This window comes from Manduca sexta, chromosome 26 (genome assembly GCF_014839805.1).
Source record: "Manduca sexta isolate Smith_Timp_Sample1 chromosome 26, JHU_Msex_v1.0, whole genome shotgun sequence".
Taxonomy (NCBI): Eukaryota; Metazoa; Arthropoda; class Insecta; order Lepidoptera; family Sphingidae; genus Manduca; species Manduca sexta.
In genome coordinates this window covers 790002-803068 of record NC_051140.1, presented here as the reverse complement: position 1 = coordinate 803068, position 13067 = coordinate 790002, and the positions used below count along the sequence as shown (strand labels likewise).

General features: G+C 31.3%; 1 protein-coding gene and 3 long non-coding RNA genes across 12 annotated transcripts in view; 2 read left to right on the top strand and 2 right to left on the bottom strand.

The window, feature by feature from the left end:
* The window catches only part of LOC115447142 (double-stranded RNA-specific editase Adar), a 46071-nt gene extending 42576 nt beyond the window's left edge, over positions 1 to 3495 (bottom strand). The window contains exons 1-3 of one of the 7 annotated variants that reach the window (XM_037443430.1): positions 3399 to 3495; positions 3276 to 3308; positions 1018 to 1055 (exon numbers count right to left, since the gene is read on the bottom strand). In XM_037443430.1, coding sequence (XP_037299327.1) covers positions 1018 to 1055; positions 3276 to 3294 — 57 coding nt within the window. In that variant the 5' untranslated portion in view covers positions 3295 to 3308; positions 3399 to 3495. The other 6 variants (XM_037443429.1, XM_037443431.1, XM_037443435.1 and 3 more) reach the window with 6 other exon arrangements.
* Positions 3496 to 4248: 753 nt separating this feature from the next.
* LOC119190789 lies at positions 4249 to 6651 on the top strand. Of its 2 annotated transcripts, XR_005113103.1 has the most exons (6): positions 4249 to 4429; positions 4881 to 5566; positions 5654 to 5729; positions 5803 to 6026; positions 6114 to 6220; positions 6630 to 6651. It is a non-coding gene; the product is annotated as an uncharacterized LOC119190789 (long non-coding RNA). The 2 variants fall into 2 exon arrangements; XR_005113102.1 differs by having other exon boundaries at positions 5803 to 6220.
* Positions 6652 to 9369: 2718 nt separating this feature from the next.
* Positions 9370 to 11355, top strand: LOC119190688. Of its 2 annotated transcripts, XR_005113059.1 has the most exons (3): positions 9372 to 9700; positions 9785 to 10023; positions 10100 to 11355. It is a non-coding gene; the product is annotated as an uncharacterized LOC119190688 (long non-coding RNA). The 2 variants fall into 2 exon arrangements; XR_005113058.1 differs by having other exon boundaries at positions 9370 to 9700; positions 9785 to 10945.
* On the bottom strand, positions 11227 to 12521 carry LOC119190689. Its single transcript, XR_005113060.1, has 2 exons — positions 12374 to 12521; positions 11227 to 12283 (listed from the first exon to the last, which is right to left on the bottom strand). It is a non-coding gene; the product is annotated as an uncharacterized LOC119190689 (long non-coding RNA).
* Between the last annotated feature and the right edge of the window lie 546 nt (positions 12522 to 13067).

Sequence of the window (13067 nt, the reverse complement as noted above, 5' to 3'; positions counted from 1 at the left end):
AAAAAACGTGACTTAAAAAAAAAGAAAAAAATTTTTTTTTTCAAATTTCTTAATCGAATCTTTTTTCATTCGTAATTTATTACTATTATTTTTTTTCATTAAAATTGACAAATGCCACCTGGATTACTGAAATTGCTGTCACATATTACTGATTACATAATTATTTCTTCCGTTTCTGCGACACATATTTCTGAACGTTTTCACTCACTAATAAATTAAATAACTCCATATTACACTTTTACACACAGCTTTACCTTCCGTAAGCAAACTTCCTTCGTTAAAACAAATCCACACAGCATCTTTGCAACTATTTTGTCGTATTCACACTTTCCTTAATCGATCGCGTATGCCGAGGCGAAGAATCAAAACGCAAGTTAACATTACGGGGAATACCCGAACTGTCTAGATAAGAATAGCATTGCACGTGCGTGTGCGCCGTAGTTTATATCGGGGAAGTCCCTTGACACAGTCTGGTTGATATCTTGGCATTAAAAACTATTGATGTAGATAAAAAAAAACTGTTTCTATCTATAATTTAAATTTATTTAATCATCTCAACCCTGTGTATCGGTGGGATATTAAGCAAACTACGAATTGGTATAACATTTGTACAAGTTATATAGAAACAATGCAGACCTTTTTATACAAAATAAATTTAATGTGAAAATACCTTTTGTTATTAAAATGTCATCTAGAGGAAGTTTCCAATCCAATTTAAAAATGGGATCTAATTGTGTCTACCTTATAACTAAACTAGTATTAATATGATAAGAACAGAACTAAAAAAAAAACAACTTTTTTTCGGATTTAATCGCTGTTTTTATATTTTAATTATTTTCCGAGACCCGCCCCGTGACCATGAAGGCTGCAAAGTCTTCGAAACGTCTGGAGAAAACTATAATATAAAAACCGAAAAATAGTTAAACTATTTTTCGGTTTTTAATGTCTAACGTTCACGTAAACATAAGACATTATAAAACAATAATTATGATTTTAAATTAAAAATGCATAACTCACCGTATCTTCTGGAGGTGTTTCTGGTTTTTCCGGTGGTTCTGAAAAAAAGACATACTTAAATTAAAAATAGACCAACAATATTTATATTCAGTTTCAAAAGTGGAACAAATTTAAAACTTAGAAATGCTTTTACACATTATGTTCAACAGAAAAAATGTTTTTTCTTTATCTAAACTTACAAGAACCTTTGAAGTTTATTTTAGTCAAGAAAAGACGATCGTTCATACCAATACAAAAATTTAAAGGATTTAAAAATTTTAATCGAATTCACTCAGTTTGTGGCTGACTATAAAATATTGTGTTAACATGTATTGTATACAACTTTAAATATTTTTTATAATATCATGAGGATAAATCTTTTTCTTGTTTTTTAATACACAAATTCCCACATTATCGCCTTCTAGTTGCGATGCTTACTTTATACTGGCAAACCTCATCACAATATAACGAACAACTTCCCACAGGATGTGGTTGCAGCAGAAAATGTGAACAGGTTTAGGAACAAACTTGACAAATATTTTGCTGGGAAGTGAAACCAGAATCAAGGATTACAGGATACAGGCATATCAGTTAAATAAACTGCCAGTCCGATAATATTAATAATAAAAATACAATAGCACTGAATAACACAACTTAATACAAGGGGCATGAAGTACATATTAAATCATAAAGCATGAATCAAAATGATAATTCTAAATTCAAATTACAAAATATATATATTGTATTACTGAAGACATAAAATATACTATATACCACCCACTTAAAGTTAATTTTCCTGTATACACCAATGTGTATTGGTCGGTTGATAAGTTTACACCGGACATCTGTATTTTTCAAGTTTGATAGAAACCTATCGGTTATAACGACTAACCGCCCTTTCAATAAACGATTCCAATCGCTTTTTCGATCTCAAAAATGGTCCAATCAGAACAAAGTTTTTTTTTACATGCTTACAAATGAGTTATGTTCATCCTCGGAATCAGATTAAAGATTGATATTGGGATTGTTTATTGAAAACAGCTGTAAATAGCGACGCCCTGTTCGATGCTCTATGCATATAAACATCTGTGTAAATATATCACACTGGATAAAGTGAGCAATATTATGGAATTTATCAGTTATAACAACAAATTGTCATTTATTTTCAGTAATCTAAAATATTATTTTGATCCTTATTGTGATATAAGAAAAATAATCATAAACATTTTTTTTATTCACGCAAGTCACAGTGGCTGCACTGCACCTGATGCTTAGCAATGCTGTCGAGATAGTGTATCAAATGGAAACAGTATTGTAATGACATTTTTAAATAATACCCACACAAATAAACTACGCAAATAAAAGTGTTTGTGCCACGATAATATTTTGACCCAAGCAATATCGCATTGAGGACCATACCCCAGATCGGGTTATGAAAATACTTCTTTAACTGTCCCAGATGTGACAATTTTAAGTCAAAATATTACCAGAGAATGAGATACAAATAAAGGCAGTGACAGACTAGAAAGGAACTTTTCAAAGTTATGTGTGTATTGATTGTGAATTATCACTCACATTAATGATGAAGGAATACATTGTGAGAAAACCTGCACACTTGAGAATTCTGTGTATGAACTTTGAGGGTGTTTTAGGTCTTCCAACCCGCATTAAGCCAATGTGGTGGACTAAGACCTAAACACTCTCTGTAGTAGACGAAGCCCGTTGGCCAGCAGTAAGCAGTATATAATACAGAGCTGATATTATATTTATATATATCAGATACAACAAGATTAGGTTGTCTCTTTAATGGCGCTATAGCTGATTATAATTACTGTACTTACTTTATTTTTGTTACATTTAATAATAGTTAAATTCTTGAAATCACAAAGTGTAACTACACTGGACCAAATGTTTAATTAAGTGTAATTAATTGAAATGAAGATAAAAAAAATACTAAAATAAACCGCATCTATAACATAGGTATTATATATTTTAATGCAATGATAATTTATAAATACCTATGTACAACATATTTTGTATATTATGTACTTTGAAATAATATATTAAATAATCGATACTATAAACTTATAAGGGAATTGGGTACAATTTAAATTAATATAAAAAAACATTTAAATTACACGCACATCACCTAAATATTTAAATTTACGCGGTATCTTAGGTTATGTACGTTACGAACGAAAAAAACATTGTTTTCTGACAAAATTATTGATGTTTAAAAATGTAACTGATAGAATAATTGAAATATATTTAGAACTTACGATCGCTTGTGAAATCCATTTCTTTATCGCCCTCTGTAAGTGTAATTAAACACGCCATTATTAATATATGCTGTTTACTGTAATGAAGACTTAGCACTTTAAATCCAAATATTGCGAGTCTACCTAAAGTCAAGTTTTAATTTGAGCGCGTTAACAAAATGCTCAATAATATTGTACAGGTAGCCGATAACAGAAATCAGTAGAACACAAACAAAAATCGATGTTTATTTTCGTTCAGAAACAGCACAGTTCCAAAGAGGGGAATTTAAAAAAATATATAAAATGTAAACTTAATTTAATTAAATTCCATATTTAAAATGTATGGTTCAGGTGACTTTATTATGAAAACTAGTTAAAAATAATACACCCGTTGCTTTTAAAAAAAACAGCTTACGGTAAAAGATAAAATCATCGTCTATCAACAATGGAGCCACAATCTAAAAATAAATGTACCGTACTCAGGGACTTAAGGCGAATCCGTTCATGGCTCCGCCGCAATTTTTTCGCTAGATGGCATTGAAGTCACAAAAAGTCACATTTTTTATAATTACGTCCAAAATACTTTGTTTCTAGAATTTTTTTGCTATATGCTAGAGGTATATACTATGCTACAATTTATCTATATATTTATTTTGCTTCATCATAACGAATATCTGAGAATAGTACCGTTTAAGTTAGCTGAAGCAGAAAGATCGGTATTTCGTGTACATATACGCACGCACACATATCGAAAGTAATTTTTATATAGGACCACTAGATGGTACTAATGCAGAAAACATATTTCAAGGTCTCGAAAAATTGAACGTAATCTCTCGTATCGCATCTTTGTTGGTGCATACTTATAATGGATGACGAAAAATTGGGAATAAATAAATTAAAATACTGTATTTTATAGCTTGGCAAAAAGTGTAGAAATGGAACTAATCCTTTATTTTACCTGGCAACATTATCACATTTTTGACGTTTGTGAAGTTTTTATAAATAGTGTCGGTGTTGTCTTTTTATTAAAATTTTGCAATAAGAACAAGAAGATACTATTCGCGATACAAAATGAATAAGCCGCGAATAATAAGGTTCGCGAGAGAAATTATATATAAAACTTTTACCGACCATGTCTAGCTGAACAAGAAGCAAAAACAATTCTATCGGATCTGGTAAGTGGAAGTTTATTTTGTTAATAATTTAAGTGTACTTTATAAGTTTTGATGAGTCTGGAGTGATTTTTACTACTTGCACTAAGTATTTTCTATATCTTGCAATATATTATCAAGCCCGTAGGTAATGTTTACATTCATATGACAAAATTAGTTTAAAGATTGTCCACGTCATCTTGAGATACTTGCATCAATAATTAGTAATTACTAATTGAGGTGTAGTGTAGGTAGGTAGGTAGGTAGGGTAGAGTGGTAAGGGTTCCACCTTACTACTGTGATTTAAATCTCATTGAGCTTATATGGGGCTTAGCAAAACAGAAGCAGCTCATATTGTATAAAATATTAATGTTATAATAATGAAATGATTCATTCAAAGTACAGGTTTAATAATAATTTACAATTTAATATTCATTTATTATCCAAATCAAAAGTAATTATTTGTTTGTTAAAGGAAGCATATGTGAGTGCGTTTCAAGACATAACCGAAGATGATTGGAAAATCTCATGTCAACATGTAAGAAAAATTTAAAATGACTATTACAAGAGAGAACATACCCTGTAAGAGGACATTGAAAGAATTATAATAAATCTTAAAGATGACAGTAGTAGTTCTTCAGAATCACAGGATGACTGTCCAGCCAGCTCCAGTCATGAAAATATGGACATTGATTTTACTGAAATACAATATTTGGAAGAAAGTTTTTGGTTTTATTTGTTGTAACGTAATTTTTTGATTACGTTACATGTTTGGTTTGTCAAGTTTTTTTGTTTATTTATTGCGGCTCTGGAGGCTTTGCTTGGTTTGACAGGTGATTGCCAACATTGCCACTTAAAAATTAAATAAAATTGAGGAAGTAGGATTTCCTGCACTGGTCACATTCGATAGGGTCAGTGGTCGTTTTGATGTCTTTTAGTGGATTGTCTGAGGGACATCTCTACGTCGATCTATGGACTTTCCCATCCCTACGATGATGATGGACGGCTGTCATAGACACAGGAAGTCACTTTCTTTGACGGTTCTTGAAGATAACATCATGGATTAAATAATCCAATTTAATCTTTCACAATTATGGGCAGTATGCCCTAATATTTTGTTAAAATGTAAAGTAAACATTCAAAAGTAATAATTTATCTTGAGTGAGTTTGTTTTTCTACTAAAAATTGATACACATGTGGTTGTATTTTTTCCATTGGAATTACATGTCGTATTTTGGTCTGTTACAGGATTTTTCTCTTTTAACCTTACGATGGGCGTCTTATTGATGTTCCCTAGTATTTATCTAAATTTGCCTTAAAAACGGTGAGTTATTATACCTTTTTACGTGGTGTTGTGCCTCCTAGATAAGGTTCTAATTAGATTTTGTTTGTTTTAGCTTTCCGCGTTTTTTTTTTATTTTCCTTTTTTTGGAAGTTTTTTACAATGGATTAATTTTTTACATGGAGCGATTTCATATTGTATCCAGTTTAACCTACATTTGTTGCAATTTTCTGCACCGGGACCTCTCCGCGAGGATCTGCTTTATGGGACCAGCAGTGAAGAGTGTTCTGTGGTCTTCATTAATTATATTTGACTAACTTTAGTTATTTCATTACTCTGGTATGTATTTCTAACTTGATTCCAGTGATGATGCAATAATGACCAAAGGTATTTTTATGTTCTAAAATAATTATTTCCAAATTTGAGAACTCCTCGGAAAATATAAAGAACAACTTTGGCTTACTGGCTCTGAGACTTTCATTTAGACCGCCCCTGAAGATTAAAAAGTTCCAGAATCTTCCTAGCTTATCCAGGTAATTCTTTTTTTATTGACTCTGGCTCGAACCTTTTTCTTTTCTTTATTTATATTAGAAACGGTGTTCAATAGCATAACCATACCACACACATTAATATATCAATTATTTTTTATTTATTTTTATTACAATTTGTCCTTTTTTCCTTTCTAAATTTTTTTATTTATTTTTATTACATTGTTTTTAAGTAAAATGCCACAATTCTGAAATGATTTCTCAAACTTAAAACATGACATACTCTAATTAAATTTGAATACAATGGCAAATGATTTACCAGTTTATAGTTTTATATTTTTATTATAGATAACAAATCACATTTGTCTGGCTAATTTTACAAAAGTAACACTATGTACAAATTATATTATAAATTACGAATGGAAAGAGTAGTAAATTTTTCCTTTTCTCATAGTTTCCAAATACATGCGGTGGCCTGAAAATCATCAGCCATGGAACTAGGCTGACCATTGCTCTACCGCATTAATAATTTATTGCACAGTAGTTCTTCAGTAACCTTGGTTTCAAAATATTTCATCCATAGTGTGGAAGCTTTGTATTAGCTAAAATCTGAAATGTGAGTAGTAATATAGTATATGTTTATCCACATTACATTATCAATTCAAGTTCAATGTTTAGTCGGCCAAGTAAAAGGTGAATTACAATATTGACATATAGCAAGTTATCATGATAATTAGCATAGCATAGTAGTAGTTCACACCACCAGGTATTAATGATTACAAATACAAAACATTTATGTGAAGCATTCATTGTATCTGAACATTCCTTTTTTATTCTACTTCAATGTGTGGTGGGACCAGCAGTCTTTACCAAGAATGTTACACTAATAATTTAGTTGAGATTTTATGACACCAATCATATTTGAGGCATTCAAAATCCTATCACCCATAAATGGTAACAAAACCTTGGAATCTCCGGCCTCATGATAATACAACTAACACTATGCCAAGGAGATAAAGGTCTATGGATATTGGATACAATAAATTACCTTGTGCACTGGTGTCAATTTTTTATTTAGTTCCCATGTTGTACTTTTTCTTTCACATTAGCAAACACAGAAGAATCTCCATCTCTAATAAAATTTAAATAATGGAGACTATGCATTTCTTCACTCTTGAAATTTTTATTTTAGATTCCATTGCCGTAAACGGCTCTGTAATTTTTTTACAGCAACTAGGTCTGTTTAAATCTATTCTTTTCAATTCATAATATTTTCCTATTGTGAAACAGTATTTATTTTTGAAACCAATAAATAGACTTTTTTGTCATTGCTGATAATTCAAGCCTGGAAAGAAAATTGTCATGAGATAGTATGCTAATGTAAAGGCATGAGTAATCTAATAAATAATAATTCCTATATTGTGTATGGAACTTCCATTCCTAAAGATGAATCTAAGTTGTGACCATATAACCTTTTTAACTAGCCCCTTACATATAAACAGTAATATATAGAGTAGCATCCAATATATACCTTTTACACTGGCAATAAATCTATCTTAGTCACCAGGTTTCTTTATTTCCGCAGACAATTATTTGTCCCATGTATTGTCGTTTTTCAATTGCAAGAAATATAATACCAGCCATATTTGGCGAGTCCACAAAGATTATCATATGAGCCACTCGCGTGTAATATCTGCAAGCTGTTATGATTGCCCACATAAAGCATATTATGTTTGTGTTATCCCTTTCAGAACAATGGTGCCAAATTTCATCACACATGCTGCATTAAAATGTGGAAACACTATGGAAACCCTTTTGTTTTTCACTGGCATATTGAATTTGGAAACAATAACCCGAGTATGTTTTGGCACATTAAATGCCCACTGAAGTTCGTGCTTCGAGTCCACAATCAGTTATCCAATTACCAATTGCAGGTTGTTACTAGAAATCATTTCCACAGGTAGTAGATAGGCATCGGTATCCGGTTGGGATCAATTGGTTAGTTCTGGTTCCAACGCAGCTTCAGTTGTGCTAGCACTGACGGTGCATGACGGAGCTTCATACAGATATTTTGGTATAGCACGTGTATACGTGTACATCAAAGGTGTACATACACCGAGACCACCATTATGTTGTCTTTGTATCGAATCCTAAAGGCTGAACTAAACTCCTTGCAAATGTGATAACAAAAATTAGCGTCGTCGATAAATTCAAACAAAACATGAAACAGAAAATCATAAGTATTGATGGACTAAACACAAATTCGACCTCACACCCACCACATAAGGTTGTTTTTTAATCGCGAGTAACGTCATGTTTTTGTAAAAGCCTGGAATGCAATGGCCGTCACAAGTCACGGAGGTTGTTGTAATGTACTGTTCTTATAATGAAAAAGCGGCTATTCAATTTGGCCGTATATAATACGACCGTCGAGTGAAATTTTATTTTATTTGATTTATTGTTGTAAAACAGACTTTTGTATGAGGTATTTATATAAAAAAATATCTTCCTGAGTTACGCTACGGCGATTGGAATTTAAGTTTTTACAAATGAAATATTTATTTATAATAGATGATTACTGTATAAAATCGAAACAAACATAGACTAATATATAATACTGGAAGATACAAACACTGAAATGAAAAATACAATTAAATATATCGGTAATATGATTATATAAACTTCTGTCAACAGAATTAATTGCTGATATGTTGTTAACTCCTGTCGTCCAATTATTCTTTATTTAATTGAAAGCTCCATAGATGTTATTTTTATTATGTATTGTTTATTTTTTTATCTTTGAAATATTGTCTATTTACGTATTTTATCGCGGTGATATATATTATTATTTACTCCCAATATAAGTACATATAGCATTAGGGAGAAAATAATAATATAAATCACCACGATAAAATCCGTAAATAGTTTTATTTGAAAAGTTACTGTATAAAATACGATTTTAAAGCACCTATCCCGAGGGAGAAGTTAATAAATAGAAACAAAATCATAACTTTTATTGAAAAACTATATATTATATTCTTTTATCGATCGTCACATTTACAAATTACATTATATTAAATACAGGTAAAATTCTCAGGCGATCTTATTTATAATTTTAAATCTAAAATTTTGCACAGGCAAAACCGCGTGCAATAGTAGTGACATTAACGTAACGTGATGAAACTTACTTTTACCTTAGACCCAACAGGGTATTGAGCTGGCAACGTCCCATAGGTTCACTTCACGACCTTGACGACGGTCAATAGGAAGAGCGGCAACGTCGGTTGTAATATGTCAAATCATAAATAAGGCTTCTATCAAATACTCATAACAATGGAGGTACACGAGTGTACTTTGTTTACCGTTGTTTACTTTTCTTGACGTAAGTGAAGACGCTATTTCAAGAAATTTGAAGTGCTAATTCATTAAAATATGTACGCTTTCATGACTGTGCCTCAACTTAAAGTTGAGGTTCGTAAAAGAAATGCGTCAATTGCCGGAAAAAAAGGCTAATTTGATAGAAAGGTAAATACTATAATATTTAGGTTATAATTCGCTTATATGCCTTATTTTCTTGTTCTCGGACCTCAGTTCTTGTTTTTGTTATAGATTGCAATCTAATGACCGGAATAAAAATTTTGGTGTTGACTGCGAGATCCAAGAGGAGATCGCATATCTGAGTCCAGCCACTGATACTTTCAGAGACATAATTGCGGACACTTCTTTACCAATGATTACGAGACAAGCAATACAGGAATATTTTGAAAGTTATGTACCCATATGTAATGATTATAATCTTAGGCAGTTGTTTACAAAGATGACAGTGTAAATTTTATGTATTTAAATTGGTATACCTACACTCATATATCATGATATCTTGATAACATTATATTATATTTTCTTACTACATTATTGTTTTTGCAGATATAATACTCAGCATAAAGGACAACTCCTGTACGAATTTCGACATCTTGTGACTGCCCGCTATTCCACAGATGGCATTTATACCCACTTGTGAGGACAATGTAAAGCCAGTATGAAAAAAATGGTATACTTTGTGGATATAAAATTAAGTAAAGATGGAGTAATTGAAGAATGCCATTGCGATTGTGCTGCAGGCAGTGGTACTCAAGCATGTTGCAAACATGTCTCTGTATTGTTGGATGGTACACAAAAAAAATATTAAATTGCATCTGTCAAGTACTCAAAAATTAATGACATTCAATAGACCCAAGAAAGTATTTTATAATTCACCCATTGCAGCTCAAAATTTACCCAACAAGATATTGAAATCTTGTACTTATAACACACTAAAAGATACTTACTGATATTATGGACAGTTATGCTGATTATGTGAAAATTTTAGTAATGGGATATGATGAAAGCTCAATACCTTTATTACAGACATGTGAACCCGCGAAATCCACATGGCATTGAATGGGATCGTTACACCTATGTAGATAGGACTCCAATAGATATTTTACTAGAGAAGCTATTATTAAAAATATTATATCTGAACAAATTCAGGAAGTGAGAAGAATACAAGAGCCCAAAGTGATTCCTCTGAGTGGCATGAAAGATCATGCAGGATTACTGCCAGTATGTTTCATTTAGTGTGCCACAGTAAAGCATATAAGTACCAAAAATATATGTAATCGATATGATTTTGGCCCCAAAGCTGTGCAGACTATGTTAGTTGTGCATAGTAAAATCCAAGAAACTATTTCCATTGCCAAATATGATAGAGATTATGGACTAAAAATAAAAAAAGTGGATTCATTATATCATTTGAATATCCTTTTCTGGCTGTTTCTCCAGACGGTATATTGGGTAAAGATACTATTGTTGAGGTTAAGTGTCCATATGCTGCTAGATATTATAAAATAACCTCTGTGACTGTGCCTTACTTAAAAATACTTAATGGAGAATTACATTTAAAAAAGCAGCATCCATATTATGCCCAAATCCAAGGCCAACTTTATTGTTCGGGGACCTTAATATTGCAATTTTATTGTTTACACATTTGAGGATATGAAAATAATATTCATTAATAGAGATGACTCATTTATTAATGGCATGTTGACAAATTTGTTAAACTTTTATGTACATAATTTAGAACCAGAAATGTAAATAAGTATGTGTATAAGAACTATTTACAATTAATAAATAAATTGAAATAATTACATCTTTTTATCTAATATCTTTCACAATATAGTAATAGTATAATTCCTGAAATTGTAGATGTTTAGCACATAAAACATAAAAAAAGATTTTGCTCACTATTGGGATATAGTTATGGTCTAATTCATTTTTAAATTTTGTTTGTCTTTGTTAATCCTATTATTCTTTCTATATGAACTCCTTTGTTTGCAAGCTCCCTATCTTTTATTACATTAAGACCAGGCAACTGAAATTTTTCTTTTAAGAAACTGGGAATCCTAATGGTCACATTTTTGTCTGATGAAATATATATTGTATCATAAATCCTCTGTCAGTCAGTATATACTACCACTTTCACATTTTGCTAAAAGGTCACTTTGTTCCACTGCCTACTGATCACTTATCAATCCTGCAAATGCTTGAGAACAATATAACAGCAAGCTACCAGGTATTGCACCAACTAATAAATTAGAATTAGAATCACTGCTAAGAATAATCACATTGCTGCCATAATATTTTATTTTGTGAACCACTGGACTAAGAGCTGAGTAGACTAAATTAAATTTTTTATATGATTCAAAACCTGTGTAAAACTTAATAGTGGCATTATCATCTTTATATCTATTCATAAACCCATATTTGTGTTCTTGATCAACTTGAGTGCCCTTAGATATAAATTCATGCATAATATATGTACATCCTACTGCACTGTTGTCTTCTGTTTTGACTGCTTCTTCATGATCAACTTCCAGTAAATTGTCTGTCACTTATTAGGTTAACTTTGCTACTTGATGGTTGTGAATCATCTACATTTGTTACTCGACTGACTTCTTCGTTCAATACGTTGTTGATGTGCCACAACAGCTGGATTTTCTGGTTTTATCTTCGTTAAGAAGAACACAGATAGCACAGCTGTCTTTTTAAGAAATTTTGCAAGGAGCTCATAACCTGAAATCATAAAAACAAAAATAATTAGCACGAAGTAATTAAAAATTAATGGAAATAGGTAAATTACATAGAAATTCTATAGTGACTCACCTGTATAATTGATTTTCCCGTAATAATCTTTTTCTGTAAAATGCGCAACACACAATCGTGCTGTGCTACTAGCTTCGAAGTTTTTATACGTAACGCAGATTCCCATTGCTTTCTACGTTTACTTTCCTTTGGAAATAAATGTTTTCCTCTGTTTTACAATTTAACGCACTGCATTGAGGCATTTGGAACAAAAGTATATTATATACATAAACACTCAGTGATACGTCATACGGTTTGACGTTTGTTTTGTCAAGCCAAGGTACAGTGCGCCCTCTGTCGTGATAAAAAGTTAGTGATTCTCCTCATTTCTATTTTCTATTTTTCCCATTACAAAATTATTTAAAAGGCATATCATATTTGATGTGTTTTTAAATGATTCATGTATATTCTACTACGATATATCCAATTTGAAAAGAATAAATAACGCCATCTCACGGTTATCTTGGTGCGACAGCGTTAATCATTTATATATAGTTCTCATTTGTGCCGCTATACTCAGTCAGCCGTCACTCACACTAACAATACGTACTTGTCAAATTTGATGAAATTTTAAAGGCCGAAATATCCATGATTATTAATTATTTTTACGTTTTTCTTTCAACTGCGAGAACTAATCACTAACTAGACGTGAATTTAAATTCTTTACTTGCCAATACTTGTTTAGTTACCCAGATTAAAGCCGAAACAAAATGTA